At 41.4% G+C, this 27,995-nt stretch overlaps 1 protein-coding gene and 1 pseudogene across 1 annotated transcript; one reads left to right on the top strand and one right to left on the bottom strand.

The window, feature by feature from the left end:
* The window catches only part of LOC133052790 (probable G-protein coupled receptor 160), a 30,724-nt pseudogene extending 30,554 nt beyond the window's left edge, over positions 1 to 170 (bottom strand).
* Positions 116 to 27,009, top strand: ALAS2 (5'-aminolevulinate synthase 2). Its single transcript, XM_061136260.1, has 11 exons — positions 116 to 135; positions 5,715 to 5,910; positions 6,570 to 6,692; positions 7,667 to 7,777; positions 10,037 to 10,259; positions 10,818 to 11,002; positions 13,572 to 13,751; positions 16,288 to 16,452; positions 16,998 to 17,266; positions 22,417 to 22,579; positions 26,727 to 27,009. Exons 2-11 carry the CDS (start codon positions 5,730 to 5,732, stop codon positions 26,888 to 26,890), a joined length of 1,764 nt encoding a protein of 587 aa, XP_060992243.1. The 5' UTR covers positions 116 to 135; positions 5,715 to 5,729; the 3' UTR covers positions 26,891 to 27,009.
* Positions 27,010 to 27,995: the final 986 nt, after the last annotated feature.

The raw sequence follows: 27,995 nt of genomic DNA, 5'->3' as shown, positions 1-27,995 counted from the left end.
CTTTGAGGCCAATGCAGGGCCAGGCCAGCAGAAGGCGGGGTGGGTGGAGCTGAGCCAAGGGAGAAGGGATAAAAACCAGGTCCTGACTCACAGCACTCAACCTGTCGTTCGTTCGTCCTCAGTGCAGGGCAACAGGTAAGTGTTGCTTTCAGCGTGGTGCCTTCTTTCATGGTTTGCTTGCCCACCTCATGGCTGTATAAGCTGACTTTCTGACCGGACTAGATCTGGCTTTGTTTCTTAGAATCTATCCCTCTGTCATACTCTTTCCTGCACCCTATGTCTCTTCCTGTCTTTCCCTGTTTTTAGCTTCCTTTTGTCTTTTTTCCCACTTGTTTCCTCTTCTTTGTTAGTTTACAAGATCACTCACTTTACTTCATCACTCTCTGACACTCTAGTTTTCTCTTATTTTTCCTTTGTCTGAGGTCTATAGGTATCTTCTCCTCTAAATCTCTCTCTCCCTTTCCATCTCTTTCTTCTACTCTGCATCTCTCAGTCTCTCTCTTTCTGTCTTTCTCTTCCATTCTTTCTCTTGTCTCCCAGGAAGACGTCTTGATATTTTTTTCTCGCACTTCCCCTTTCCTCCCTCACTCTGACTCCTTCTTGCTTGGCAGACAGCAGAGTCCAATGGATCAAAGTTTAGAATGCAAGGGGTAGGGAGAGAAAACAGAGTTAATGTGGGGTGATGGGAATAATAATTGAAGGGAGAGATTTGAAGGAATTGAGAGATGAATAATTACCAGAAATAAGGGGAGATGGTGAGAGAAGAATTCTGTGTCACTAAAAGGGCCCTATGCTGAAAGTCAATAGATTTGTTTTCTCACCCTAATTCACTGTGAGGCAAATCATTCACCCTTTGTAAAAGAGAGCTTGCCCTATAATTTCTACAACCTCATCTAAGTTTGATTTTGTGGTCTTCTAAATTTATCTGTTTCTAAGAATTTCCTATTCTGATTCCAGGAATCTAAAATTCTCAATGCTTCTTCTGTGATGGGGAGAGGGTGCTAGGAAGGAAATTAAAGCCTGATGCTTCCAATTCTTGAAGAAAAGTGACCATATCCCTTCCAGACTTAACTGATTTTTTCAAAGCAGGCTGCAAAGGGGACAGAAGGGTTAAGGAAAACAGCAATGAATGGTTTCTGGCTCTCTTCTGGGGTAGAGTTATGGTTGGCCCCTCTGATCTCTGTTACTGTGGATTGGCTGCTGACACAAGAGAGGATTTTAAGGTGTAGAGAAAATCTAGTAATGCTGTATAACTTAGCCCCAAATTTCACCATTATCACTTTGAGTGAAACCATTGTTCTAAGAAGACACCAGCAAAGATTGGTGCTTAAGTTGTTAAATGATGGAATGAATGAATGAATGTTCATCAGTGTCTGTAATTCCATTTCAGTTAGAAATCTGTTCCTGTGATAATGCCATTGGTTACAGCTCAAAATCAAATGTCCTAGAAAGGGACCTGGATTAATAGGAGAGTGGATTAATGCGTGGAGTCAGGCTCTCAGTCAGGAAAATATGTGGTAATATTTGAATCATAGATCCATAGTGGTTAAGTTGGTAGGCTCTGGAACCAGACTCTGTGTGTGTGTGTTGGTGTGTGCGCACGCTCATGCGTGCCCGTGCATGTGCACATACACGCTAATGCTCAGTCCTGTCCAACTTTTTGTGATCACATAGACTAGCCCACCAGGCTCCTCTGTCCATGGAATTTTCCAGGCAAGAAAAACTGGAATTGGTTTCCATTTCCTTCTCCAGGGGTTTTCCCAACCCAGGGATCACACCCACATCTTTTGCATCTCCTGCATTGGCAGGCAGATTCTTTACCACTGAGCCACCTGGGAAGCCCCCTGGAACCAGATTGACTAGGTTCAACTCCTGGTTCTACTACTTAGTAGCTCTGTGACATGGACAGGTTACTTAATCTTTTGGGTCCTCAGTTTCCTTATCTTTGAAATAAAGTTGATATTAGTTTATACCTCACAGGGTTGTCATGAGGATTAAATAAGTCAATGTATGTGAAGCATTTACAAAGGGGTCTAACACAGTAAGAACTCTGAGAGTGTTTGACTGTTAGAATCAGATGGAATCTATGGAGTTGTCTAGTCCAATGTCTGTGGAGAAACTGAGACCCAGATAAGAAAAGTGCAGGGTTCAATTTCATATAGTAAATTATAACAGAATAAGGACAAGAATCAGGGTTGAGACAAGAGCCAGCTTTCTAGACCTGGTCTGGTATACTCATGATGTTAATTCCCTTGGCTATACCTTCCCTTTCCCTATACAGAAAATGTGGAATGTAGGATCTAGGATCTCTAATCTAGGATCTCTAAACTCTACAGCATCCTATTCTTTTTCAGTGAAGTCACCCCCTGATGTTATCATTTCTGCTCTAAAGCCAACCAGACCATCCTTCCTTTTCATGTTGTTGTTGTTGTTGTTTTTCTGATGTGAATAGCCTGGCCAGACCCCTGGCTTGGAGAGCTCAGGCCTGAGCCCCCAGCACTGCCCTGAAGACCAGGACTAGCCTGGTGTGCTGGTATGCAGGCCTTGCTCTCCCAGCATGGGCCCTGCCCAGCCATGCTGATCACCAATAAAGCCTTAACCATACCTGCAAAAAAAAATAGATAACACTTTTTCAGTATTTACTGTTGGATAGGTACTCTTCTATATAATTTATATAGATTATTTTACCGCATCTTCACAACATCCCTGTGAATTCGAGTATTCTTGTTATTATCTACATTTTAAAGATATAGAGCTTAAGCATGACTTTTCTAATACCCCAGGGCTAGTGAGTAGTAGAGCAAGGATTCAAATGCAAGTAGTCTAGCAGGCTGTGCTCTTAATACCCTTAATTGCCTAAAATACTTCTTTGATTAGATTTTACTCACTCCAATCTCAGGATAGGTAGTAAGATAGAATGGAAACAGAGCCCAAGGTAACTACACTACAGGATTATAGATCATAAATATGGGCAGGCAGAGTGAGACAGAGCAAATTCCAGGAAAGGAGTATCAGAACAGAGAAACTGGAACTGAAGCTTGAAAGAGCTTGATAATTCAACAGATTCCAAGAAGTAGCCTATATTTCCCAGGTCTTGAGTATATATCATGGCTAAAAGCCTATTAGAGGTGATGTGTGTACTGAACTTCTGCTTTTATTCTGTGGGTGGGATTCACCATCATCCCAAGGCAAGACTGGACTTTGCTTCCAATATTGGGGTATTTTCTTCACATTGCATACCCCAATGTGGTCATTATTGTCATTAATGTTGGGGAAAGGAATTTGCAGGAGCCTGGGACCTGACCATCTCTTTTGCCTGTCTCTCCCTTGGCCATTCAACCCCCCTCACCACCAGTAGCCAGGGCAGCCCCAGCCAGATGCACAGACATGATTCTAGAAAAGAACTCCTTTTCTCTCCCACACCCTAGTCTCAGCTTGGGGAGTGGTCAGACCCAAAATGTGATAAACTCCAAGAGCCTTATCTGTGGTCTGCAGGCTCAGCCCCAAGCACTTTAGCCTTTGCAGGCAGGCAGGAGAAGGGAAACTCATATATCCAGATATGAGGGAGGCATCAAATTTAATTAATTACCTACCATATGAGGTAGACATAAGGAGTTAGAGACTTGGAACCAAAATAAGAAAAGCTAACATTTTCTTTTAGGCATTTTCCCAAAATCTTAACATGAGTTTCATTTAGTCTTTTCAATACCACTTGGCCTTTCCCAATTTCAAGATCCATATACCCTACTCCATACACCAACCTATGCTCTTATGACAGCCTGTGAGAGTTGGAGGGAGGATACTCTGCGATGGAACAAGGAAGGGAAAGAGGTTGCTTTGTGAGTTAGGAGGAGGGTGTTTGCTCTGTGAGATCTAGAAGAGAGGAGTATTGCTCAGAAAGAGATGAAGGATATTGCCATATAACAACATGGCATGAGCTCCTCCTGTTCACTTGTCCCTCAAAATATAAGGCCTTAAATAGTAGAGGTGTTGTTGGGTTCTACTCAGTAGCTCTCCTGGTGGTGGCAGGCCCTTAGTCTTCAAACATTCTTCCATCTTTCCCCTATTATCCTGTCCCATATTTTGGCTCACTCTCTGATGCTGGATGCTGTCCTTTTTCTTTTAATCTACTTCTCCCTCTTGCTATCTGTAGCTCTCTTTCTTTTTACATCTCTCATTCCTCCCTCATCCCAACCCCCAACCCCACTTAGCCACCTCTCTGTCTCTACCCTTTGATCTTGTCTCTACTCCCTTCCCCCTGTCACTCAGTCTCACTTTCATCTCTCTCAGTAGGGAGGGCCAATTCCTCTTCACCTAACTCTTCTTTGTTGTTCTTCTCCATCTCCACAGACTCTGATAGAATTTCTCCTTTACCTTTGTGCTGACTGACTCTCTATCCCTGCTGGATTCTCTCCTCTCCTGCTCCTAGTTTTCTGAGTCTTTGTATACTTCTGCATGCTCCTTGATTTTTGCCTCATATCCTTTTTTTGTCCTTCTGTCTCTCTGTTTCTAACTCTACTTCTTCTCTGTTACTCAATTCCTCTCCTCCATCCTTTTCCTCTCCTCTCTACTCTTTTGTCTTCTTTTTCATTCTCCTTGTCTCATCTCAGTCTCTTTCCCTGCCTCCTGTATTTTCCATCATCCTCTTGCCCTCTGTTTTATGGATCAGTCATCTTCTTCCTGTTCTTATCTCTACCTGTCCCCTTTCCTTCTGACTTTGATCTTTCTCTCTCCTGCAATTTCTATTGTTCTAACTCCATCACTACCATTGCACCTTTGTTTTCTATTACTTTCTGCCTTTTATCTTTCTTAACTTTTCATTTCTTATGACTCTTTCCATATTCTTTTCCCTTTGAGTTCCTGCTCATTCATTAATTTACTCCCCAATTCAATAAACATTTATTTAATAAATATTTAATAAATTCAATAAATACTTATTTAAATTCAATAAATATTTATTGAATACATTTGGATAAATAATTCAATGAATATCCATTTTAGCCTCTGCCTCTTTCATTCACCAATAGATGTTTCCCAGATCCCTTGGGGCTTGGCTTGTTATCACCTACATCTCTATTTGTGCTTTTCCAAAATCCAGGAGCAAATCCAAAGATAGTAACATACCAGTCTGGTGGGACATGTACCCTTTAATTCTATTTCCTGAATCTACTTAAATTGGTACCTGTGGCCTCAAGCTTGTCTCTCTGGCTGGGCCTGCTCAGGAAAGACTCCTAGCCAAGCCTCAGGAGCCCTGGTCAACAGCATCTGTCTGCATTAGCAGGTTGAATTTTCATTTGGCTGAGGCCAATATTCTTAGAAAGAGTCTTAGCCTTAAGTGTTGATCAAAGGGTTTGTGGGTTGTCAACTCTTATCCTACCACACACAATCATACTTCAGTGATACATACCATCACAGAGTGGGTCAGTAGACAAGTCTAAAACAATCAGAATTCAGGCTTTCTCACCTCCAGTGGGAACTCATTTCTTTACCTCTTTGGTCTAATGATCAGTTTCTTGTTTCTTCCTCTCAGATGCCCCATTGGTACATTTTAAGATTGGGAAATTTCTTAGCCTGAAATAACAGTAAAGGCATTTCTGGGGAGGGGAGTAAGCATCAGGTGAGAAGCTAAAGGCAAAGTATCAAATATAAGAATGACCCTTGGATTTTGGCCAGGCCTTCATAGTGGAATCTCATCTCTTCCACATCTTATGCAGAACTTCAGGCTCAAGATGGTGACAGCAGCCATGTTGCTACAGCGTTGCCCAGTGCTTATCCGGAGCCCCACAGGCCTCCTGGGCAAGATGATTAAGACTCACCAGTTCCTGTTTGGTATTGGACGTTGTCCCATTCTGGCCACGCAAGGACCAAGTTGTTCTCAAATCCACCTTAAGGCAACCAAGGCTGGAGGGGGTAAGAAGTCACTGCTGACAAATGGGGGAAAATGTCTGGGTCCTAGAGATAAGACTCCAACTCATACTGGTCATCGTTTCCTAATAACTGGGAGGGTTCATGTGAAAAGTGTCAAAGAAGAATAAGCTGACCTAAAAATACACCTCACTTCTGACTTACATCAGTATCTCTAAAAAGAGTCTCATTCTCATGCCCCTCACATTCTATATACTCCAGTCATGCTAAAACTACTTAAAATTGTCTGGATTAACTATCATTTTAAGTTCCTATGTCTTTGCTCCTGCCAAATAACTCTGTCCCATTATCTTTTCCAGAGCATCTCAAACTTCTCATGTAACACTTAACTTGGACACCATCTCCTCTCTGAAGCCTGCCTAGACTTCCAGCCTGTCTAATTCCAATTCTGGGTCATGTCCCTTCCCTCTTCTAGCCCATGTCTTCCCTCCTATCCCAGCACTGTTCATAATGTGTCTTCAGTATGTGTCATTCCCAACAACTTAGGAACTCCCTTAGCACAGGGACCAGATACATCCATCTCTGTGTCTCTACCATAGCCTGAGATAGAGCTTTTAGATATAGTACGTCTCAGTGACCACTGTTAAATTTACAGCTAGAAACTTATAGCTAGAAATTCACTACCACTTACTCTTTTTGCATAGATTCTCCATCTTGGGCCAAGAGCCACTGTCCCTTCATGCTGTTGGAGCTCCAGGATGGGAAGAGTAAAATTGTGCAGAAAGCAGCCCCAGAAGTCCAGGAAGACGTGAAGATTTTCAAGACAGGTTGGAGTTAAGTTCCACTTCATCTAACATCTACATCTAATGCTTGATTTCATTTTATCATGGTCCTGAGCTAGGCTAATCCAAAGGCAACTGGTACACATTCCATGATGGAAGTCTAGTCTTTTCTAGGAGAACCATGGTAGGCAATAGCTTAAACTGTGCACTGAAATTCACCCTCCCCAACACATATGCATGCTTCTGTAACTTTTAGCTATTAGTCTAAAATGAGCCTGTTAGAGTTCTGCCTCCTCTCTCCCAAGTGACTAAATGGATTCCAACAGGCTGGGCTCCCACATATAAGCAACACTACTCTATGACAATCTGGATTTGCATAAAAGAGTAAGTTTTGGAAGTAGGTACATTCTCTAGATGAGTATTGAGGTCAGGTCAATTCAATTGGTGCAAACCATTCAAGATAATCACACTTGAGAGATGGCCACACTGTCAATATCTTTCACAGAACTTTGTGGGATATAATTAAGAGTAAAATTTCCAATTTTTCCTTTTTTATTTATTTTTTCCATTTATTTTTATTAGTTGGAGGCTAATTACTTTACAATATTGTAGTGGGATGGGGAACACATGTAAATCCATGACTGATTCATGTCAATGTATGGCAAAAATTTTCAAAATTGAATTCTAATGGCTTAAAGAAAAGAAGAGTAAAGGACATTATCCTGCATATATCTTCCAAGTGCAAGACTCAGCATTGCTGCTCCAGTTATCTCACCCAAGGAAAGTCCTAGTGAAGAAAAGTGTAATTCACCTTATGAATGGTTTCATGACATGTAAGTCTCCACTTGGGAGATGAGAAAAAGCTTACTTTTCAGAATATTTCTTCTCTCTCTTCAAGGCTTCTCTACTTCCTAACCTTGAATTTATATATGTTGTATTGAGTTTAAAGAAGACAGCACATTCTTTCTTTCCCTCCCCTCCCTCTCTTCATGGCCACTGGATCCCATACTCCCTCTCAGACTTGCCCATCTCTCTGACCTCAACCAGCCTGAGGAAGCCATTCTCCAGTCCCCAAGAGCCAGAGAAAAATTCAGAGAAGGTCACACACCTGATTCAGAACAACATGGCTGGTGAGTTTGCTGAGGTGGAAGTAAAAGGGGGTAGGAATATGGAAGGAATGCTGAAATGCTGTGCACTGACACAGCAGAGGAAATGGCAAAGAATTACTTTAGAGCCCAGGGGAGTCTGAGTTTAAATTTTAATGCTGGAACTTGCTGGATCTGCATGCTTTGGAAAGTAAGTCATATATTTGCAGTGAGATTTTAATACCTCAACAAGTTATTACAAGAAGGAAATAAAATTACACTTACAGAAGTGCCTCTAATTTGTTATGAAGTTTCATTAAATATTAGATGTATTGCTATCATTTCTTCTCCATGCTTCCCTCAGAAACACTCATCCTTCACAGAGAACTTTTCCCCCTGTCTTATGTGTGTTTATAATAATTTTCCATAACAGAATTTGTTTTATTTTCCCAATACAAAATGAATATAAAGAGAGAAATTTAAATCAGAGCTCCACCATCCACCATTAATTTTTTCTTATATTTTTTCCAGATATTTTCCTATGAATGAACACACACATATAAAACTACACTTCCCTCCACATACATGTTTTTATTAGAAATGTGATCTCATTCCAGCTCTAGTTTGTTGTTGTTCTTTGTTCATTTAACAATATGTCATGGGCATTATTCCATGTCCCTAAACATAGAGCTGCATAATAATTATAAATGATTGAATTGTGTTCTGTAGCACGAATGCAACATCATTTAATCAACCAAGCATCTTCATGTAATTATACCATTTTTTGTGTGTGTTCTTCCACTTTATATTGTATGTTGGTTTTACATACATATAAATGTACCCAAAGATAATATATAGTATTCTTAGACTATATATGGCTATACTAGAAACTAGTTAGCTATTCCTCAATTGGGTTGCTTCCAGTTTTTTCTCTTACAAACAGTGGTGCAACAAACATCCTTGAATGTACTTCTTCATGTAGATAGGTAAATTTTTCTCTACAACAGACACTAAGAGGTGGAAATCTCAGGATGTGAAGGTGTACACATTTTCAATATTAATAAATATTGCCAACTGGTCCTCCAAAGTGGTGTACTAATTATCAAAGAGAATTCATATTCTCACACACTCTCCAGCACTTGATAGTATCAAACTTTTAAATCTTTGTCAATTTGATGAGTGAAAACTTGTTTTTGCAGTTGATTTTCCCTGATTAAGCATCTTTTTACTACATTTATTGAATGGTCTGGTTATATTCTTTGCTCACTTTTCTATTGGGTTAAAATTTTACATAGTAATTTTCAGAGTTTCTAAAACATAAATTCTGGATATCAAGTTTTGTGCTAAACATGCTGCAAATATTTCCCTAGGTATGTCAGCATGTGCATTTTGAAAACTGTTGGTACATAGTTCCAAACATCCCTGCAGCAAAGATGTTACTAATGTACACTCTTACCATATAAGTTGCCATCTACAGCAATCATGATTTCTGTCTCATGGATAGAGTTCTGGAGCTTAACAAGCCTGGTGGCATACATTATATTTCAGTCTTAAAAATAAGGTTGCTCCATTTTGTAGTGGTTAAAGAAGTAGACTATTCCTCATTTGTAAAATGGAGATGCTAATAGAAATTTCCACATAGCATTATTATAAAGAATAAATGAAATGATATCTATAAAGTTACTAAGAGAGGGTATTACATGTAATAGGCACTTATTAAATGTTGGCTATAATAATATTATTTAAAATTATTATTCTTACTACTACTACTATACTACTGTATTACAATAGCCACAATAATAGTACTATATGCCAGATATTAGATTGGATGTATTACATTCTGTTTGTCATCAGATGGTCATAATTCTGCAATGAAGATATTATTAGCCCCATTTTATAGGTGAGGAAATTAAGACTAAGAGGATTCATGACTTGCTAATATTACACAACTAGGAAAGCAGAACTATGACTAGAACTAGACCCATCAACACTCTTCCCACTGAAACTTGAGGTGGTACTTCTGGAAGGAGGGTGCCATACTAACCTTGGAAAAAGGAATGAGGCCATGCAAGGGGTAGGAGGCCTGAGTTAATGTATAATAAGTGAATGAGTCAGTGAGTAAGCAAATGGATGGTTGAATTAAATAGAGCATTAATGTGACCCAGTAAGTTAATGACTGATCAAATAAATGAATAAATGGAAAGAGAACTGGAGAACTCCAAATCAATTGCATTAAATAAAATATGGACTAGCCAGGAAGTAATTTAAAATGAATTCTTTTCATCCCCATCTCTACTCCCACAGGAGACCATGTCTTTGGTTATGACCAGTTTTTTAAGGACAAAATCATGGAGAAGAAACAGGACCACACCTATCGTGTTTTCAAGACTGTGAATCGCTGGGCTGATGCATACCCCTTTGCTGAACACTTCTTTGAGGCATCTGTGGCCTCAAAGGATGTGTCTGTCTGGTGCAGTAATGACTACCTGGGCATGAGCCGGCACCCTCGGGTCTTGCAAGCCACACAGTGAGTACTAGGGTCTGAGCCATGATGAGCCCACAGGGAGACAACCAGAGAAGAGCCAAAGCCACACATAGAAGGAAAAGGCAGAGCTGACAGTGGAAACCTGGGTTCCACCCAACACCCCTTTTGTCTTGAGGTCTTTCAACAAATCTAACCCTTGGACAGGAACTAAGTCAACAAGCCTAGTTTTCCAAACTCTTTGGTGTCCAGTGCTACAAAGAAGAGGATGAGAAATTGAACAAGTTGCACTCTCCATGAGTTCTGACTCTGGCTACAGAAGGAGTATTACCAGAGATGGTGTGCAACCTCCTCTAAAATATCTTCCAAGCTAATCAAGACCAATCTAGCTTCTCCTTCTCTCCCTGAGTGCTTTCAGCCTAAGAAGGAATGTCCATTTCTCCCCATTGGCCCCATACTGACCTCTACTTTGTCATATAGGACACAACTCATAGAGAATCACTATGTTAATATTGACCCCTATCAAGGAAGAGAAATCTACACAGTTTATCAGTATCTGACAAGAGTTTCTTTTCCTTGCCTCCCCTGTTTTCTCCTGGCCAGAGAGACCCTGCAGCGCCATGGAGCTGGAGCTGGTGGCACCCGCAACATCTCGGGTACCAGTAAGTTCCATGTAGAGCTGGAGCAAGAGCTGGCTGAGCTGCACCAGAAGGACTCAGCCCTGCTCTTCTCTTCCTGCTTTGTGGCCAATGACTCCACTCTCTTCACCTTGGCCAAGATCTTGCCAGGTAAGCCCAGAGCCAAAACTTTGTTCAGGGCTAGTATTCTGCATCCAGGCTTACTGTCTCCATCACTTCCCTGTCTTCTGAGTTCATTTGCTCCCATTGCCCTTTGTTCTTAGCCACCCTGCATACCCTCAACACTGGATGACTATATCCTAACCTTACTGAAGGGTAACATCATAAATTTGTCATTTCCTAACTCAATTGAACTCAACACTTATAAATGGTCCTTTTATATTCCTATATCAGCTTTTTCAAACTTTCTTTCCCCTTCTAAAACCTGTGGCTACCTCTCCTTCACTCTTAGCAAATAATCTCACATCTTACAAAACAAATAAAACAGAAGCCACCAAACAGGAGGTCCCTTAACTTATAGCCACTAAACCCACAAATTTATCTCACTGTTCATCTACCCTTTTTCATTCTTTCCTTCTACAAATTGAAGACACATGTCTCCTTCTACCTAAAGCTTATTCCTTCACTTGTACAGCAGATCTCATCCGAATCCCATCTTCCCACTCTCCCATCCTTTAACCAGTAATGTCCTCAACTCATATGCCTATCATTCTTCCATCATAGCCCAATCCCAGATAAATGCAACTCTCCACCTTCTCTGTGTCAATACTGATATTATATAATTACTTAGATGGGAGCCACTAATAATTCATGGTCCCCAACCTCTACTGTCCTCTATGCTTTCTGGCAATTCTGTTTCCATAGTCAGCCCTCCAAGTCACCAAGGAAACTTTGCCAAACCCCATTCTCTTCAGCTTTCTTACATCTCCACCTCACCTCCACCCACAGCAGATTACTTCATCTCCTACCACACAGAAAACAGAATACCCTAGGCAGCAATGTCCTCAACTTCTTGCCTCAAACTACCTATAAACTCATGAGCATTCTCACATGGCCTCTTTTCATTCTTTATCTCCTGCCACTGTAGAAGAGGTGCCATTTTTCTTGTTGACTAATTCTTACATGAGTACTCTGTGCGTCCTCTACCTCATCAGGAATCTTGATCTATGAGTTCCCTCTCTCCTTCCTGTATCTTTAGCCTCTCCTGCTCTTTAAACATGTTGAAGTCTCTTGCATCTCAAAAAGATTTTTTTCCTCTTCACTCTCTAGTTACTGCCATTCTGTCTCCTCCTTATAACAGGCAAACTGATTGAGAAAAGTCTCCACACTTGCTACCCATTTCCTCACTTCTTGAAAAAATTTCAGCACACTATAAACATCTCTACTGCTTCTTAGAAACTTTTTTCAAGACCACACATAACTCCAACTCAAGCCAATATCTTTGGAAATGTCTTCAGTGAACTCCTTCAGCCATTAGAATTCAACTCCTTTTCATTTCCTCTGCCACCATCCTAAGACCAACGTCATTTTCCTGATTTCACCTTTGCCTTCCTACAACATATTCTTCACAAGAACCAGATGATATTTTAAAAATAAAAGTCCATCTTTGTTATTCCTCTGCCCCAAACCCTTTAATAGATTCCCACTGCCCTTCTCTTTATCATGCCTTCTAAAGCCTTCAATTATCTGGCCTCTACCTACCTCTTCAGGCTCATCTTTTGACACCTCTCCTCACATTCTTTCATTCAGTAATATACTAATTCACATATTCATTCACTCACTTAAAATTCAGTAATTCTGTTTTTTTAATCCATTCATTCAAAAAAGGTTTGCTTAACATCTACTGTACACTTAGCCTTAATCTAGGTACCAGAAACAGAAAGATAAAAAGTTGTGGCCCCTGCTCCCAAGAAACTTCCAGTCTACTTATCTTTTACAGCAGGTTCTCCAGGAAGCCATGCCTGATTTCCACAGGTAGAAGTGATCCCTTACTCTAATATAAGGCCACAATTCCTTGATGTCAGTGCAGGTTCAGGGGCCCAGGAATCAATTCCATCTGCCAATTTCCCACCTCTACTTGTTCTCCCACCATTGTCCAGTAAAAAGCCATGAATTCCTCAGGTCCTAGACAAAAAGTCTCCCCTTCTTTAGACTTAGCTTCCTCACTTGTACATTAAAGTGACTAGATTCCATGGTCATCAATTGCCCTTCTAGCTCTGACTTGTAATGAGGTTATGATTCAAACTGTGAAAGTCTAAGTATCTACCCTGTAACTATGAGCAGAAGTATGCTGTCTGGAAAAGGTGGGATTTCATCTAAATCAGGAAGAATATATCATCAGTCCAAGTGAACAAACATTCCCTGGGATAAACTCCTTTCTAAGGCTTAATCTTGGTGTCTGGGAATAGGAAGGTAAGCCCTGTTCTCAGGAAACTCTAGAGCATTCTTGGGAAATTTGAATTTCCTCCACCCCAAGAGAACCAAAGTCCAAGCCAGGGTTAAAATGCCTGGAGAGAAGAGTGTAGGGGTCAGAATTTCAGGGCAGAGGAGTTCTTCCAAGAGAGGAAGAGGTGTTACAAAGGCTTTCGGAGGAGGGAGAAGCTGAGCAGAGGCTTCAAATGGAGGAAAGGATTAGCTCTTTGCTCCTGCCAAGTCAATCTTGAAGTTGAAATGTGAATACTGGGATAGAGGCTTAAGCATTATGCATCTGGTTCTTCAGGGTGTGAGATTTACTCGGATGCAGGCAACCATGCTTCCATGATCCAAGGTATCCGCAATAGTGGAGCAGCCAAGTTTGTCTTCAGGCACAATGACCCTGACCACCTGAAGAAACTTCTAAAGAAGTCCAACCCTGAGACACCCAAAATTGTGGCCTTTGAGACTGTTCACTCCATGGATGGTAAGCATATGTGTGAGTGCATGTTTACTAACATTGGTCTCACAAAAACTAAGATGATAATGATAATAACTAACATTTATAGAATGTTTATTATGTACCAAGCAAAATTATTAGTATTTCAAATGTATTAATTCACTTAATCTTCACAAAAATTCTGAGGAAAGTGTTATTATTATTTCTATTTCTATGAGGAAACTGAAACACAAAGAAGTGAAGTGACTTGCCCAAGGTCACATAACCAGTAAATGCCAAAGGATGGAGACAGCTATTACACTGATTTCAAAGTTTAAGAAAATGAAGCACAGAGAGAATACCCAAGTTACCTTGGCTGGCTTAGTAAACTGGTGCCAAAGTGTGTATCCAAACCCTAGGATGTATGAGTCCAATTCCTTCATACGATGCTCCTTCCATTAGAAATGATGTGCAGATCAATCATCCCAGTGTCTGGTTCCTGCAGCAAAAATTTTCACAAACCAGTACCTGGGAGACTTTTTAGGGTCCAATATGTAGCACTGGAATCAAAACAGGTTTTCAAGTCAGACAGATCTTGGTTCAAGTCCTATCTCTAGCACTTACCAGCTCAGTGACCTTGGGTAACTCTTTAACTCTCTGAACTTCAGCTTTCCTCAAGGTAAAATATCTGCTTGAAAGAGATGATGGAAGACATTCTATTTATCATGATCTAAGTAGAAATAAATCACCTTTATCATCCTACCTCTTTCCTTTCCCCAACTGAAACAATGCTCAAATCATTGTATTGTTGTCCCTCTTAGGCAGAAATTGTCTATTTTAGGCATAATCTTCTGGGTTTCTTAAAGTGAAGAGATCCTCAATTCATTTCAGTTTGTCACTTTTCCAAGTGAAACAAAGGAGAGCCCACTGTACTCTCTGATTTAGCCAGTGTAAGTGCCATCACATCAAGTAATGGTGATGCACAAGCTGTTGAACCAAACTATCCATGTTCAAATCCCAGCATGACAACTTATTAGCTTGGACAAGTTTCTTAATTGCTGTGTCTCAGTTGCCTTATCTTTAAAAATTGAGATGATAATTAATAGAGTGACTGAGAGTATTTAAGTGAGTGAATATATATAAAAACTTACTGTCATGCCCTTGTCCACATTTCTACAACCAGCAATGATCATATTTCTACCACTGAGACTACTCTAAATCATTATTTCTGTAGTGAAAACCAGAAACAATGAATGTTAGGACCATTCTACCTCCTTACATTTGCAAATGAATGGTTCTTTATTTAGTGAATGGTGGAAACCCTGCCGAAACTGTCAACTTGGGGCTGAATTCCTCCCATTGAAATGATGCTTGAACCATTACACTGTCCTCTTAGTCTTGGACTCCAACTCTTGTGGTTTTCTCCCCTCCTGTTGTCCCACCAGCTGCTCATAAACTTTAATCCTAGCCTGGAGTCCCTGTTCCCACATGAAGAAGTTCCTGTTGTATTCCACTTCCCTGCACCATTAGTTTCCAGGAATGGGGAATGACAGGTGTATGGGTTCTTGTATATGTAGAGTGGTCACAAAATCTGTGCATGAAATTCACAGACATTTGAAGACCTTATAAACAATTATCAGCATAGAATAACAGGGGAAAATGGTAAATCTGCATGGAAAATGTACAGGAACATACAGATAACTTCTAATTCACTTTCATTCAATACATCGAGACCGAGTCTATGGGAGGGTACCCTCAGGCAACAACACTGACAGAGATGAGAAACAAATATATTCCTACAGAAACAGAAAAGACAGAAACAGAGGCACAAAGAAACTCAGAAAGAGACAGAGATACAGAGAAAAAAGTCTAAAGTCAGAAAGGTAGACATGAAGGGATACAAACAATAAGAAAGAGAGAACAGAAGTGAGGAGGAAGGTGAGTGAGGGAAGGAGGGATAGAGACACTGACAAAGAGACAGAGGAAGGCGGGGAGAGGAGGGAGAAAAACAAAGACAGAGATAGAAAATAGAGACACAGAAACAAAGTTGGAAATAGCCATAAAAAGAGAGAGTGGCAAAAAGTCAGAAAGATAGAAATATGGAAGACCAGTGAAAAAATGATATTGACACATCTGACAATAGCACTTGGCAGAGAGGGTCAGTGAGATCTGAAAACATTAACCTGGAGCAAAAGGAGAATTTTTTTTTAATTTATTTAAACAAAGGCATCATGTAGGCTAGTGCCAATCCTTGATGGAAATACACAGACTTGTGAGGGGTGGAAAGGCAGAGAGAGGCTGGAAAATAGCATAAGCAGGAGGACAGATATTATCAGAATGAAGTAAAAATAGAAAGACAGAAAAGTAAACCTTAACCACAGGCTGGGGAAAATGCACACACACACAACTTGGGTGATAGTAGGGTGAACTCAATCAACACATATGAAGAAGTCTGGCATAGCCCCAACTAAGGGTGCACACCCTCCCCCTTTCCCAACCTATAGTTGTTATGCGCCACAAATTCCATGCTGGAGATGGAACTGGAGAAGGGTTATGATCTACCTCTATTCATGACTTTGCTCAGGTGCCATCTGTCCCCTGGAGGAATTGTGTGATGTGGCCCACCAGTATGGAGCTCTGACCTTCGTGGATGAAGTTCATGCTGTAGGGCTGTATGGGTCCCGGGGTGCTGGGATTGGGGAGCGTGATGGAATTATGCACAAGATTGACATCATCTCTGGAACTCTTGGTGAGTGAGTCCCTTGGGTTACCCTTATATACAATCCAGAAAAGACGTCCCTAGAAGAACGTTTTCTTCCTCCTCCACAAAGTCGCAAAAGCTATTTGCATAGAATTTATGGCCCAGGCTATAGAACACTTGGATTCTCTCCTCCCACTCCCATCCCACTGAAAAATTGCTGACAAAGTCTGGAAGATTTTTTGAGAAGACTATTGAGCTGGTCCAAATTACCAAGTTCAACTCAGTGAGTGGAGTTGTGGATCAAAACTCCTTCCCCACCCCAGTTCCAAGCCCCATTTAGCTCTACTTTTGGATCTAACCAGTTGAAGGTCCCCACCCAGTTCCTGCATATCTAGTCATTACACGTGGCAGGGCTTGCAAGTCTTATCGCAAAGCAGCACAACTATCAGCTCTGTCTGCTTGTCACAGACAAGAAAGACGATAAGGGAGTCTAGAGTTCCAGCTTCTAGTGTACTGCCTTGAGTTACCCTGTTCCGCAGGGGGCTGGTAATGGGATCTGTTCATAACCTCCTCATTCTCTTCCTTGTCTCCAGGCAAAGCCTTTGGCTGTGTGGGTGGCTACATTGCCAGCACCCGTGACTTGGTTGACACGGTGCGTTCCTATGCTGCTGGCTTCATCTTCACCACTTCACTGCCTCCCATGGTGCTCTCCGGGGCTCTGGAATCCGTGCGACTACTCAAGGGAGAGGAGGGCCAAGCCCTGAGAAGGGCCCACCAACGCAATGTCAAGCACATGCGTCAGCTACTAATGGACAGGGGCCTTCCTGTCATCCCATGCCCCAGCCACATCATCCCCATTCGGGTAAGAGTCCTACATTGCCCATTGCTGTCTCCACCATCTCTCCTGGGAGCCTTCCCGCACTCAGCAAACTGAAACCTGTTCCTGCTAACTGTTTTCTTGTTAACCATCCTTCTTATCATCAGTTTTCTTTCCCTTTTGGAAAATTATCAGTCATTCTGGATTTTTTTTTTTTACATTAGCTATTATCTCATGGTTAGTAGACTGTCCTGTTCCTTGGGCTAGTTCAGTGTTCCTTTGAAACACTACTTTTGCAAATATGTTTAATTAACCCAGTGACAACACCCCAGAAGTTGCTTGGGGTTTTATCTTCTTACTCAGAACTACCCCAAATTAACATACTGGCTAAGTATGCTTCCTCTACAAACAGCTTCAAGACAAGGTCCCTAGAAGCACTTCTACCCCATTTAATTTTTAAATTGAAGTATAGTTGACTTGGGGCTTTCTTGGTAGCTCAGCTGGTAAAGAATCTGCCTCCACTGCAGGAGGCCCCAGTTCGATTGCTGGGTCTGGAAGTTCTCCTGGAGAAGGGATAGGCTACCCACTCCAGCATTCCTGGGCTTTCCTGATGGCTTAGATAGTAAAGGATCTGGGTGCAATGAGGGAGACCTAGGTTCAGTCCCTGAATTGGGAAAATCCCCTGGAGGAGGGCATGGCAACCCACTCCAGTATTGTTGCCTGGAGAATCCCAACGGACAGAGGAGCCTGGCAGGCTACAGCCCATGGGGTCACAAAGTATTGGACAAAACTGAGCTAATAAGCACAGCACAGCATATAGTTGACTTACAATATTGTGTTAGTTCCAAGTGTACAGCAAAGTGATTCAGTTACATTTTTTTCCAGATTATTTTCCATTAGTTCACTGTGTTATATAGTAAATCCTTGCTGCTTATCTATTTTATGGGTAGTAACTTTTATCTGTTAATCCCATCAGTTCAGTTCAGTTTAGCCATTCAGTAGTGTCTGACTCTTTGTGACCCCATGGACTGCAGCATGCCAGGCTTCCCTATCCATCACCAACTCCTGGAGCTTACTCAAACTCATGTCCATTGAGTGGTGATGCCATCCAACCATCTCATCCTCTGTCATCCCCCTTCTCCTCCAGCCTTCAATCTTTCCCAGCATCATGGTCTTTGCAAATGACTCAGTTCTTCACATCAGGTGGCTAAAGTTTTGGAGTTTCAGGTTCAGCATCAGTTCTTGCAATGAATATTCAGAACTGATTTCTTCTAGGATGGACTGGTCGGATCTCCTTACTGTCCAAAGGACTCTCAAGAGTCTTCCCCAACACCACAATTTGAAAGCATCAATTCCTTGGCGCTAAGCTTTCTTTATAGTCCAACTCTCACATTCATTCATGACTACTGGAAAAAACAAAGTTTTGACTAGACATTTATTGGCAAAGTGATGTCTCTGCTTTTTAATATGCTGTCAGGTTGGTCACAGCTTTTCTTCCAAGGAGCAAGCATCTTTTAATTTCATGGCTGCAGTCACCATCTGCAGCGATTTTGGAGCCCCAATAAATAAAGTCTGTCACTATTTCCATTGTTTCCCCATCTATTTGCCATGAAGTCATGGGGCCAGATGCCAAGATCTTAGTTTTTTGAAAGTTTAGTTTTAAGCCAAATTTTTCACTCTCCTCTTTCACTATCATCAAGAGGCTCTTTAGTTCTTCTTTGTTTTTTTTTGTTGTTGTTGTTGTTGTTGTTGTTTGTGTGTTTTTGTTTTGTTTTGTTTTTGCCGTAAAGGGTGGTGCTATCTGCATATCTAAGGTGATTGATATTTCTCCTGGAAATCTTGATTCCAGCTTGTTCTTCATCCAGCCAAGCGTTTAGACAGCCTTGACTTACTCCTTTCCCAATTTGCAGCCAGTCTGTTGTTCCATGTCCAGTTCTAACTATTGCTTCTTAACATGCATACAGATTTCTCATGAGGCAAGTCAGGTAATCTTGTTTTCCCATCTCTTGAAGAATTTTCCACAGTTTGTTGTGATCCACACAGTCAAAGGCTTTGGTGTAATTACTATAGCAGGAGAAGATGTTTTTCTGGAACTGTCTCACTTTTTCGATGATCCAACAGATGTTGGCAATTTGATCTCTGGTTCCTCTGCCTTTTCTAAATTCAGTTTGAACATCTAGAAGTTTATGGTCCACATACTGTTGAAGCCTAGCTTGAAGAATTTTGAGCATTATTTTTTAGTGTGTGAGATGAGTGCAATTGTGTAGTAGTTTGAGCATTCTTTGGCAATGTTTTTTTGGGGGGGATTGGAATGAAAACTGACCTTTTCCAGTCCTGTGGCCACTGCTGAGTTTCCCAAATTTGCTGACAGATTGAGTGCAGCACTTTCACAGCATCATCTTTTAGGATTTGAAATAGCTTAACTGTAATTCCATCACCTCCACTAGCTTTGTTCATAGTGATGCTTCCTAAGGCCCACTTGACTTCACATTCCAGGATGTCTGGCTCTAGGTGAGTGATCACACCATCATGATTATCTGGGTTGTGAAGATCTTTTTTGTATAGTTCTTCTGTGTATTCTTCTTAATATCTTCTGCTTCTGTTAGGTCCATACCATTTCTGTCCTTTATTGTGCCCATCTTTGCATGAAATGTTCCCTTGGTATCTCTAATTTTCTTGAAGAGATCTCTAGTCTTTCCCATTCTGTTGTTTTCCTCTATTTCTTTGCATTGATCACTGAGGAAGGTTTTTTTTTTTTTTTTAAATCTCTCCTTGCTCTTCTTTGGAACTTTGCATTCAAATGGGTATATCTTTCCTTTTCTCCTTTGCTTTTCACTTCTCTTCTTATCACAGCTATTTGTAAGGCCTCCTCAGACAAGCATTTTGTCTGTTTGAATTTCTTTCTCTTGGGGATGGTCTTGATCCCTGTCTGCTGTACCATGTCATGAATCTCTGTCCATAGTTCTTCAGGCACTCTGTCTATCAGATCTAATCCCTTGAATCTATTTCTCACTTCCAATGTATAATTATTAGGGATTTGATTTAGGTCATACCTGAATGGTATAGTGGTTTTCCCTACTTTCTTCAATTTAAGTCTGAATTTGGCAATAAGGAGTTCATGATCTGAGCCACAGTCAGCTCCTGGTCTTGTTTTTGCTGCCTGTATAGAGCTTCTCCATTTTTGGCTGCAGAGAATATAATCAATCTGATTTCAGTGTCGATCATCTGGTGATGTCCATGTGTAGAGTCTTCTCTTGTGTTGTTGGAAGAGGGAGTTTGCTATGACCAGTGCATTCTCTTGGCAAAACTCTATTAGCCTTTGCCCTGCTTCATTCTGTCCTCCAAGGCCAAATTTGCCTGTTATTCCAGGTGTTTCTTGACTTCCTACTTTTGTATTCCAGTCCCCTATAATGAAAAGAACATATTTTTTGGGTGTTCATTCTAGAAGGTCTTGTGGTCTTCATAGAACCATTCAACTTCAGATTATTCAGCATTACTGGTTGGGGCATAGACTAGGATTACTGTGATATTGAATGTTTTGCATTGGAAATGAACAGAGATCATTCTGTCATTTTTGAGACTGCATCAAAGTACTGCATTTTGGGCTCTTTTGCTGACTATGAGGGCTACTCCAATTCTTCTAAGGGATTCTGGCCCACAGTAGGAGATATAATGATCATCTGAGTTAAATTCACCCATTCAAGTCCATTTTAGTTCTCTGATTCCTAAAATGTTGATGTTCACTCTTGCCATCTCCTGTTTGACCACTTCCAATTTACCTTGATTCATGACCTACTATTCCAGGTTCCTATGCAGTATTGTTGTTACAGCATTGGACTTTACTTCCATCACCAGTCACATCCACAACTAGGTGTTGTTTTTGCTTTGGCTCCATCTCTTCATTCTTTCTGGAGTTGTTTCTCCACTCTTCTCCAGTAGCATACTGGGCACCTACCAACATGGGGAGTTCATCTTTCAGTGTCCTATCTTTTTGCCTTTTCATACTGTTCATGGGGTTTTCAAGGCAAGAATACTGAAGTGGTTTGCCGTTCCCTTCTCCAGTGGACCACGTTTTGTCAGAACTCTCCACAATGATCCGTCCATCTTGGGTGGCCCTACATGGCATGGCTCATGTTTTCATTGAGTTAGACAAGGCTATGATCAATGTGATCAGATTGGTTAATTTTCTGTGATTGTGGTTTTCATTCTGTCTGCCCTCTGATGGAGAAATATAAGAGGCTTATGGAAGCTTCCTGATGGGAGAGACTGACTGAGGGGGAAACTGAGTCTTGTTCTGATGGGTGGAGCCATGCTCAGTAAATCTTTAATCCAATTTTCTGTTGATGGGCAGGACTGTGTTCCCTCCCTATCATTCCCATACTCCTAATTTATCCCTCCCTTATACCTCATTGTTGTTGTTTAGTCACTAAGTCATGTCCAACCAACTCTTTTGCGACACCATGGACCATAGACTGCCATAGGTTTCTCTATCCATGGGATTTCTCAGGCAAGAATACTGGAGTGGGTTGCCATTTCCTTCTCCAGCGAATCTTCCCAACCCAGTGATCAAACCCATGTCTCCTGTATTAGCAGGCAGATTCTTTACCACTGAGCCACCTGGGAAGACCCTCTTTCCCCTTAGGCATCCATAAGTTTGTTTTTTATGAGTATGTTTCTGTTTTGGTTATGGATTCATTTGTATTATTTTTTAAGATTCCACATATAAGTGATATATTTGTCTTTCTCTGTCTGACTCACTTCAATTAGCATAATATTCTCTAGGTACATCCATGTTTCCACAAATGAAAATATTTCACTTCTTTGTGGCTGAGTAATATTCAATTTTATGCATGTATGCACATATGCATGTGTGTGTGTATATATACACACATACACACCCCACACGTTCTTAAGCCAATTATGTGTTGACGGGAACTTGAATTGTTTCCATGTCTTGGCTATTGTAAGTAGTGCTGTTGTGAACATTGGGATGCATGTATCTTAAGTCAGATTGCTGCCACTGAGCAACTCCTTGATAAGAGATTTTAGACCTGCCACTGACTAAGACTCTTTTGAAAATATATGCCCCCAAGTTCAGTGGAATTCCTTGATCTGATTCCCTCCACCTGCTTAATAGAGCTAGCAATAGTGGGGCCAGGGGAGCAGATACTGACAAGCTTTTCTCCTGGGTCCAGGTGGGTGATGCAGTGCTGAACAGCAGGATCTGTGACCTCCTGCTCTCCAAGCATGGCATCTATGTGCAGGCCATCAACTACCCAACTGTCCCCCGGGGTGAGGAGCTGCTGCGCTTGGCACCCTCCCCCCACCACAGCCCTCAGATGATGGAAGACTTTGTGGGTAAGTCCTCAACATTGGTGTCTACAGCACTCTTCTTTCCTTCAGCCCCATTACCGTAAGAAGTTGACAGTGGATGCCGTTCAGTTTAAAAATATATTTCTGAAACATCTATTATGTGCTAGACCCTATACTAGGGTCATAAACGAATAAGAAACAGTTCCTATACTCATAGGGCTTCAGTTTGGTTGAGGAGACCACAGCAGACTCAAACAATGACTTCAAGGAGTGATTGAAGTTCAACAAAAAGAATGCATGGGGGAGGTGTATGAACAGAAAAGGGGCATGATGCAACCTGTGGGATTCAGTATAGGCTTCTTAGTGGAGGTGACAACCTGAGCTGAGTCTTGAGAAGGGGTGTGGTATTGGACCAAGAGAAGAAAGAGGATGCAGAAGAGATATTCCCAGTAGAAGCAAGAGCATTGGGAAAGGCAAGGAAGAGGATGAGAAGTAGCCTTGGACATATCAAGAATAAGCAGATATTACTGGAATGTAGGAAAATAAGAATGGAATAAGGTAGGGGAGTGTTTACCTATGAATCTGCAAAGACAACACACAGTTTGGAGGCTTGTAGAGCTGAATAGCTTGGGTTTTATCCTTAAGGTGCCCAATTCACCTAAAGTTTACTGGATTCCTTCTGAGTACAGGGCCAGCATAGAGCAGGTTCTTATTCTAGGTCTGTTGGGTGAAAGACACATAGGATAGGCAGTTGATGGCATAGCAAAGGAGACAGACATAAACATGTGGTACTGGTCCAGTGTGGTGAGCTCCAGTACTCTGGGAGCTAAAAGGAGAGTGTTAATTTATGGCCAGAGAGGGTAAGAAGGGTGAAATTAAGTAGGCTTCATAGGTAAGGAAGTCCTTCTGCTGTACCTTGAAGTACCCATGGTATGGTGTAAGGATATTTCAGAACAAGGGAATTCAATAAGCACAGACCTAGAGATAGGAAAACGGAGGGCATACATTAGCTACAGCATTTTGTTTGTGTGGAGCATAGGCAGAATGAGAGTACTGGGAAAACAAGACAGGTAGACGCCATTCATTCATTCATTTAAAAGCATCAAATAATGCTAGCCAACACTTATTAAGTACTTACCATGTGTCAAGAACTGTTCTAAATACTTTACACGTATTAACTCATCTAATCCTCATGGAGTAGAGATGGTATTATTAGCATTTCCATTTTATATATGTAGAAACTGAGGTATCAAAATACATACTAACTGGTCGAAAGTCACATAGCTACTAGGTTTGAACTGGAGAGTTTCTACCTCCATGCTCATACCAATAGATCTATCACCTCTCTGAGCTAATGATTTAGACTTCGGGACCTCTTGCTCAGCCTTCTTTGTGCTAGGCTTCAATTATAGAGCTTTCAGTATTCTCAGTTTTCTAAGTGTCCACTTATGCTGGGCTTTTGCAGGAAAGAAATATGAGAGGCATTCACCATGACTCCACCAGTCAGTCCTTCAATGTCATAGCCAACCCATCATGAAATCTTGCAAATGTTCTCTACAATCTCTCTCAAATCTCATTTCTCCATTGCTACTTCTTTAATCCATGTCAATGTGATTTCTTCCTAACTAATTCTCCTGCTTTTCTCTAATCCCTTATCCATACTTACCATCAGAGGGATTTTTCTAAATATCTGACCACATAGCTCCCTAGTTTAAACCTCTTCATATTTCCCTACTGTCTAGACTAGAGCAGTGGTCTCCAAGGTGAGGTATGCAAGATAATCCATAGGGTAAGGGGATTTATTAGAATTGTATATTTACTTTTTGTCTTAAAAAATAGGAAATTAAGCATTACTGATACTGATCTCTAATATACAGACTGACAATGATATATGTATGTAGTATATAAAAAATACATACATTGGAAGTAGGTATTAGAACTTTTGTACTAATAGGATGTATAGCCCCCAAACTGGAGACACTGGCCTGGAGAATAGTCAAACCTCCTTGGCATAGCATTCAATGCCTTCAACATGGCATTCTATGCTTTCTCTTCTTCCCCACATTCATTTTATTTCTCCAGCTACTCTGAATGACTTATAGTTCCCTCACTTAGTTCTAGCCTCTTACCTCTGGGATTTTGTTAATGATGCTTCCTTCTGAGTAGAATGCCTTCCCTCATCCCTTACTCTGACTTACCTGTTTTCATCTTCTAGATGTAATCAGGCATCTTTCACTCATTCTTTCAACACATAATTATAGAGTACCTACTGTGTGCTAGATACTGTTCCAGGTGCTGGGGATTCAGTACTACACAAAACAGACACAAAATCTTCTGGAGTTTACATACTAGTAGAAGGAGATAATTAAAAAAGGAACACTTAAAAATAAGTGCAAATTAAATAGCATGGTAATTCTAAGCATTTATGGGGAAAAATATATTGGGAAAAGGGGGATAGAAAGTGCTGGGGGCAGGTACAGGGGCTAGCTTGGAGAGGAAGGTTGCAGCCTTAAATAGAGTGCTACGGATAGAGACCAGCAAAGTGACACTTGAGCAAAGATATAAAGGAAGTGAAGGAGTCAGCTGGAAAGAAATATAAGAGAAGAGCATCCCAGGCAGAGAGAACAGCCTAAAACAGGAAAGACCCTAACACAGCAGTATTCCTCTTGTATTTGAAGAACAATAAGTAGATGAGTATGGATGGAATGGTGTGAATAAGAGGGAAAGAGATAGAAAACTGAGGAGGAGCAATATGGATCAGACAGTGTAGGGTACTGCAGGCCACTGAAAGGGTTATGGCTTTAACCCTGAAAGTGAAAGAAAAGTGAAATCACTCAGTCGTGTCCAACTCTTTGCGACCCCGTGGACTGTAGCCTACCACACTCCTCCGTCCATGAGATTTTCCAGGCAAGAGTACTGGGGTAGTTTGCCATTTCCTCCTCCAGAGGATCTTCCTGACCCAGGGATCGAACCCGGGTCTCCCACACTGTAGGCAGACACTTTACTGGCTGAGCCACCAGGGAACCCTGAAATAGAAAGCCTTCTGAAGGATTTAAGCAGATGAGTAACATATCTGAATCTGATTCAGGTTTCAAGAGTTTCTCTGACTTCTATGTTGAGAACAGACTGAAAGAGTGAGAGCAGGGAGATCCATTAGGGGGCTACTGTGATATTCCAGGTTAAGAAATGATGGTGACAAAAGAAGGGATTAAAATTCCCAAGTCATTGGATGTCACATAGCAAAGAATTTGCTTTTTAATAAAACAACTTCAGAATTAAAAAATGAAAAAATGACGGTGGCTCAGACCTGAGGATAGCATTGTTGGTAAGAAGTGGTCAGATTTTGAAGGTAGAACCAATGGTTTTTGCTAATAAACTGGATGTGTCATAGGAGAGAAAGAGAAAAATAAAGGATAGCTCAAATATTTTTGTACTGAGCAACTGGCATTGCCATCAACTGAGATGGTTATCGCTGAAAGTAGGGTAGACTTGGTGGAGGGAAGGGAGATCAGTAGCTCAGTTGTGCTCATGTTAAGTTACAGATGCCTATTAGATATCCAGGTGAAGATATAGAAAGGCAGTTGGATATATAAGTCTAGAATTCAGGAAAGAGCTTTGGGCTAGATATGAAAATTTCAGAATCACCAGCATATACATGGTGTTTAAAGCCATGAAACTAGATGAGATCACACAGAGAGTAAGCATGAAAAAAGAGCCAGGGACAGAGCCCTGGGACACAACTGAGGTACTTCTGACAGAGAGGTCAGGTTCTGTCCTCTGGGCTCCCCACTCCTTCTAGGAAAAACCCCTGCCCCAGGCTCCCAGGTCACAATACTGATGACACTGTGTATTTACTGTCAATGTCATCTTCCTCACCAGGCTGAGTTTCCAAGTAGATGGATTCGCTTCTTGAGTTGCACCATGTCATGTACTTAGGAAGTGGTTCAGGCCAGGCCGGTACAGCTTCAAATTATGTCACATGAGTGCTTCTCAAACTTTTATACATCACAGCACCCATACACAAATGGTAATATTCACATCACACAAAGGAGCAAACTAATGTGGCTATTTCTAGTTCTGAGATATCTCAAAGGGTTGAGGGGATCAATATCTTGGCACATCTGTAATGTGGCACAGGGATTAAGACATACTCTAACCAATTATTTCCCTCCCTTCCCCTCATCACCTTCAGAGAAGCTGCTAGAAGCCTGGACTGAGGTGGGACTCCCCCTCCAGGATATATCTATAGCTGCCTGCAATTTCTGCCGCCGTCCTGTACACTTCGAGCTCATGAGTGAGTGGGAACGTTCCTACTTTGGGAACATGGGACCCCAGTATGTCACCACTTATGCCTAAGAAACCAGCTGCTTTGGATCCCCACTCCATCTGCACTTCACTTGAAGCTGGGCCGCCTCCTGTCCTCTGCTTTGTGTGTCTTTAGCTGACTTGAGTCTGAAAATAAAGAGCAAAGTGTAGCATTTGTAGCTGTTTGTTTGACAGAGAACAGATAACTGCATTATACCTGTATCCCTCAGACAAGTGGCAGAGCCATGAGGAAACCACCGATCACCTGTTGATCTGACCATCCCATTTTACTGAGAGGGAAACAGATTCAGACAGAGGGAGAGGCCAAAAACTACACACTGAGTTGCACAAAGAGCCAGGACACTTGGAAGATTTATATTAAATGGCTCTTTCTCCATGGTTTCACCAAAAATCCAAGGATTGACTCTTCGTTCTGTAGACCTAAAAACTTTGGCCCCAGGTAGCCCCTGAAGCAAGGACATTGGAATCAGCCCAAACAAATCTGCCTGGAGGAAAGGAGTGGTTCCCCAAAAGCTTGAAGGTAATTTCCAACAAAGAGAATGGATATTCTCCTCAATCCATTATTCTCTTTGCTTCCCACAGCACCCTATAGAACAGGACTTATCAGTTCTATTTCCCAAGGTGGGAAAGAGGCTTGGCTATAGCAAGCAACTTGTTCAAGGCAAGGCTCCCAACCTCTCTAGGTCATAACACACTGAAAACATGTGCATGGCACACTTGGGTGAATTAATATTACCTGCCTAGGAGGCAATCTTTCCTAATACTTGTGCAATTAATTCCTGGTCCTGTCTGGCAACTCTAGGTTTGAGGGATCCATTTCTTTCCACCCTTTAACGTATTTGTGGCAGCTGTGAGTGAGACACATCAGTTGGGAAACATTGGTTTAAAGCTACACAGCCCGGGGCTTCCCTGATGACTCAAGACTGTAAAGAATCCACCTGCCAATGCAGCAGACCCAGGTTCAATCATTGGGTCGGGAAGATCCCCTGGAGAAGGGAACAGCAACCCACTACAGTATTCTTGCTTGGAGAATCCCATGGACAGAAAAGCCTGGCAGGCTACTGTCCACAGGGTCACAAAGGGTTGGACATGACTGAGTGATTAACACTTTCACACAGTCCACCTGAGCTTTCTG

The sequence above is a fragment of the Dama dama genome, chromosome X (genome assembly GCF_033118175.1).
Source record: "Dama dama isolate Ldn47 chromosome X, ASM3311817v1, whole genome shotgun sequence".
In the NCBI taxonomy this organism is placed as follows: Eukaryota; Metazoa; Chordata; class Mammalia; order Artiodactyla; family Cervidae; genus Dama; species Dama dama.
The sequence above is the reverse complement of the archived record's forward strand: the minus strand, read 5'-3'. Positions and strand labels throughout refer to the sequence as shown.

Excerpts from the sequence above, each read along its gene's own strand:
- ALAS2 (XM_061136260.1), top strand. The coding sequence starts at position 5,730 with ATGGTGACAGCAGCCATGTTGCTACAGCGTTGCCCAGTGCTTATCCGG. Across the intron at positions 13,752-16,287 it reads GACTGTTCACTCCATGGATG|GTGCCATCTGTCCCCTGGAG; the intron begins GTAAGCATATGT and ends GACTTTGCTCAG. Across the intron at positions 16,453-16,997 it reads CATCATCTCTGGAACTCTTG|GCAAAGCCTTTGGCTGTGTG; the intron begins GTGAGTGAGTCC and ends CCTTGTCTCCAG.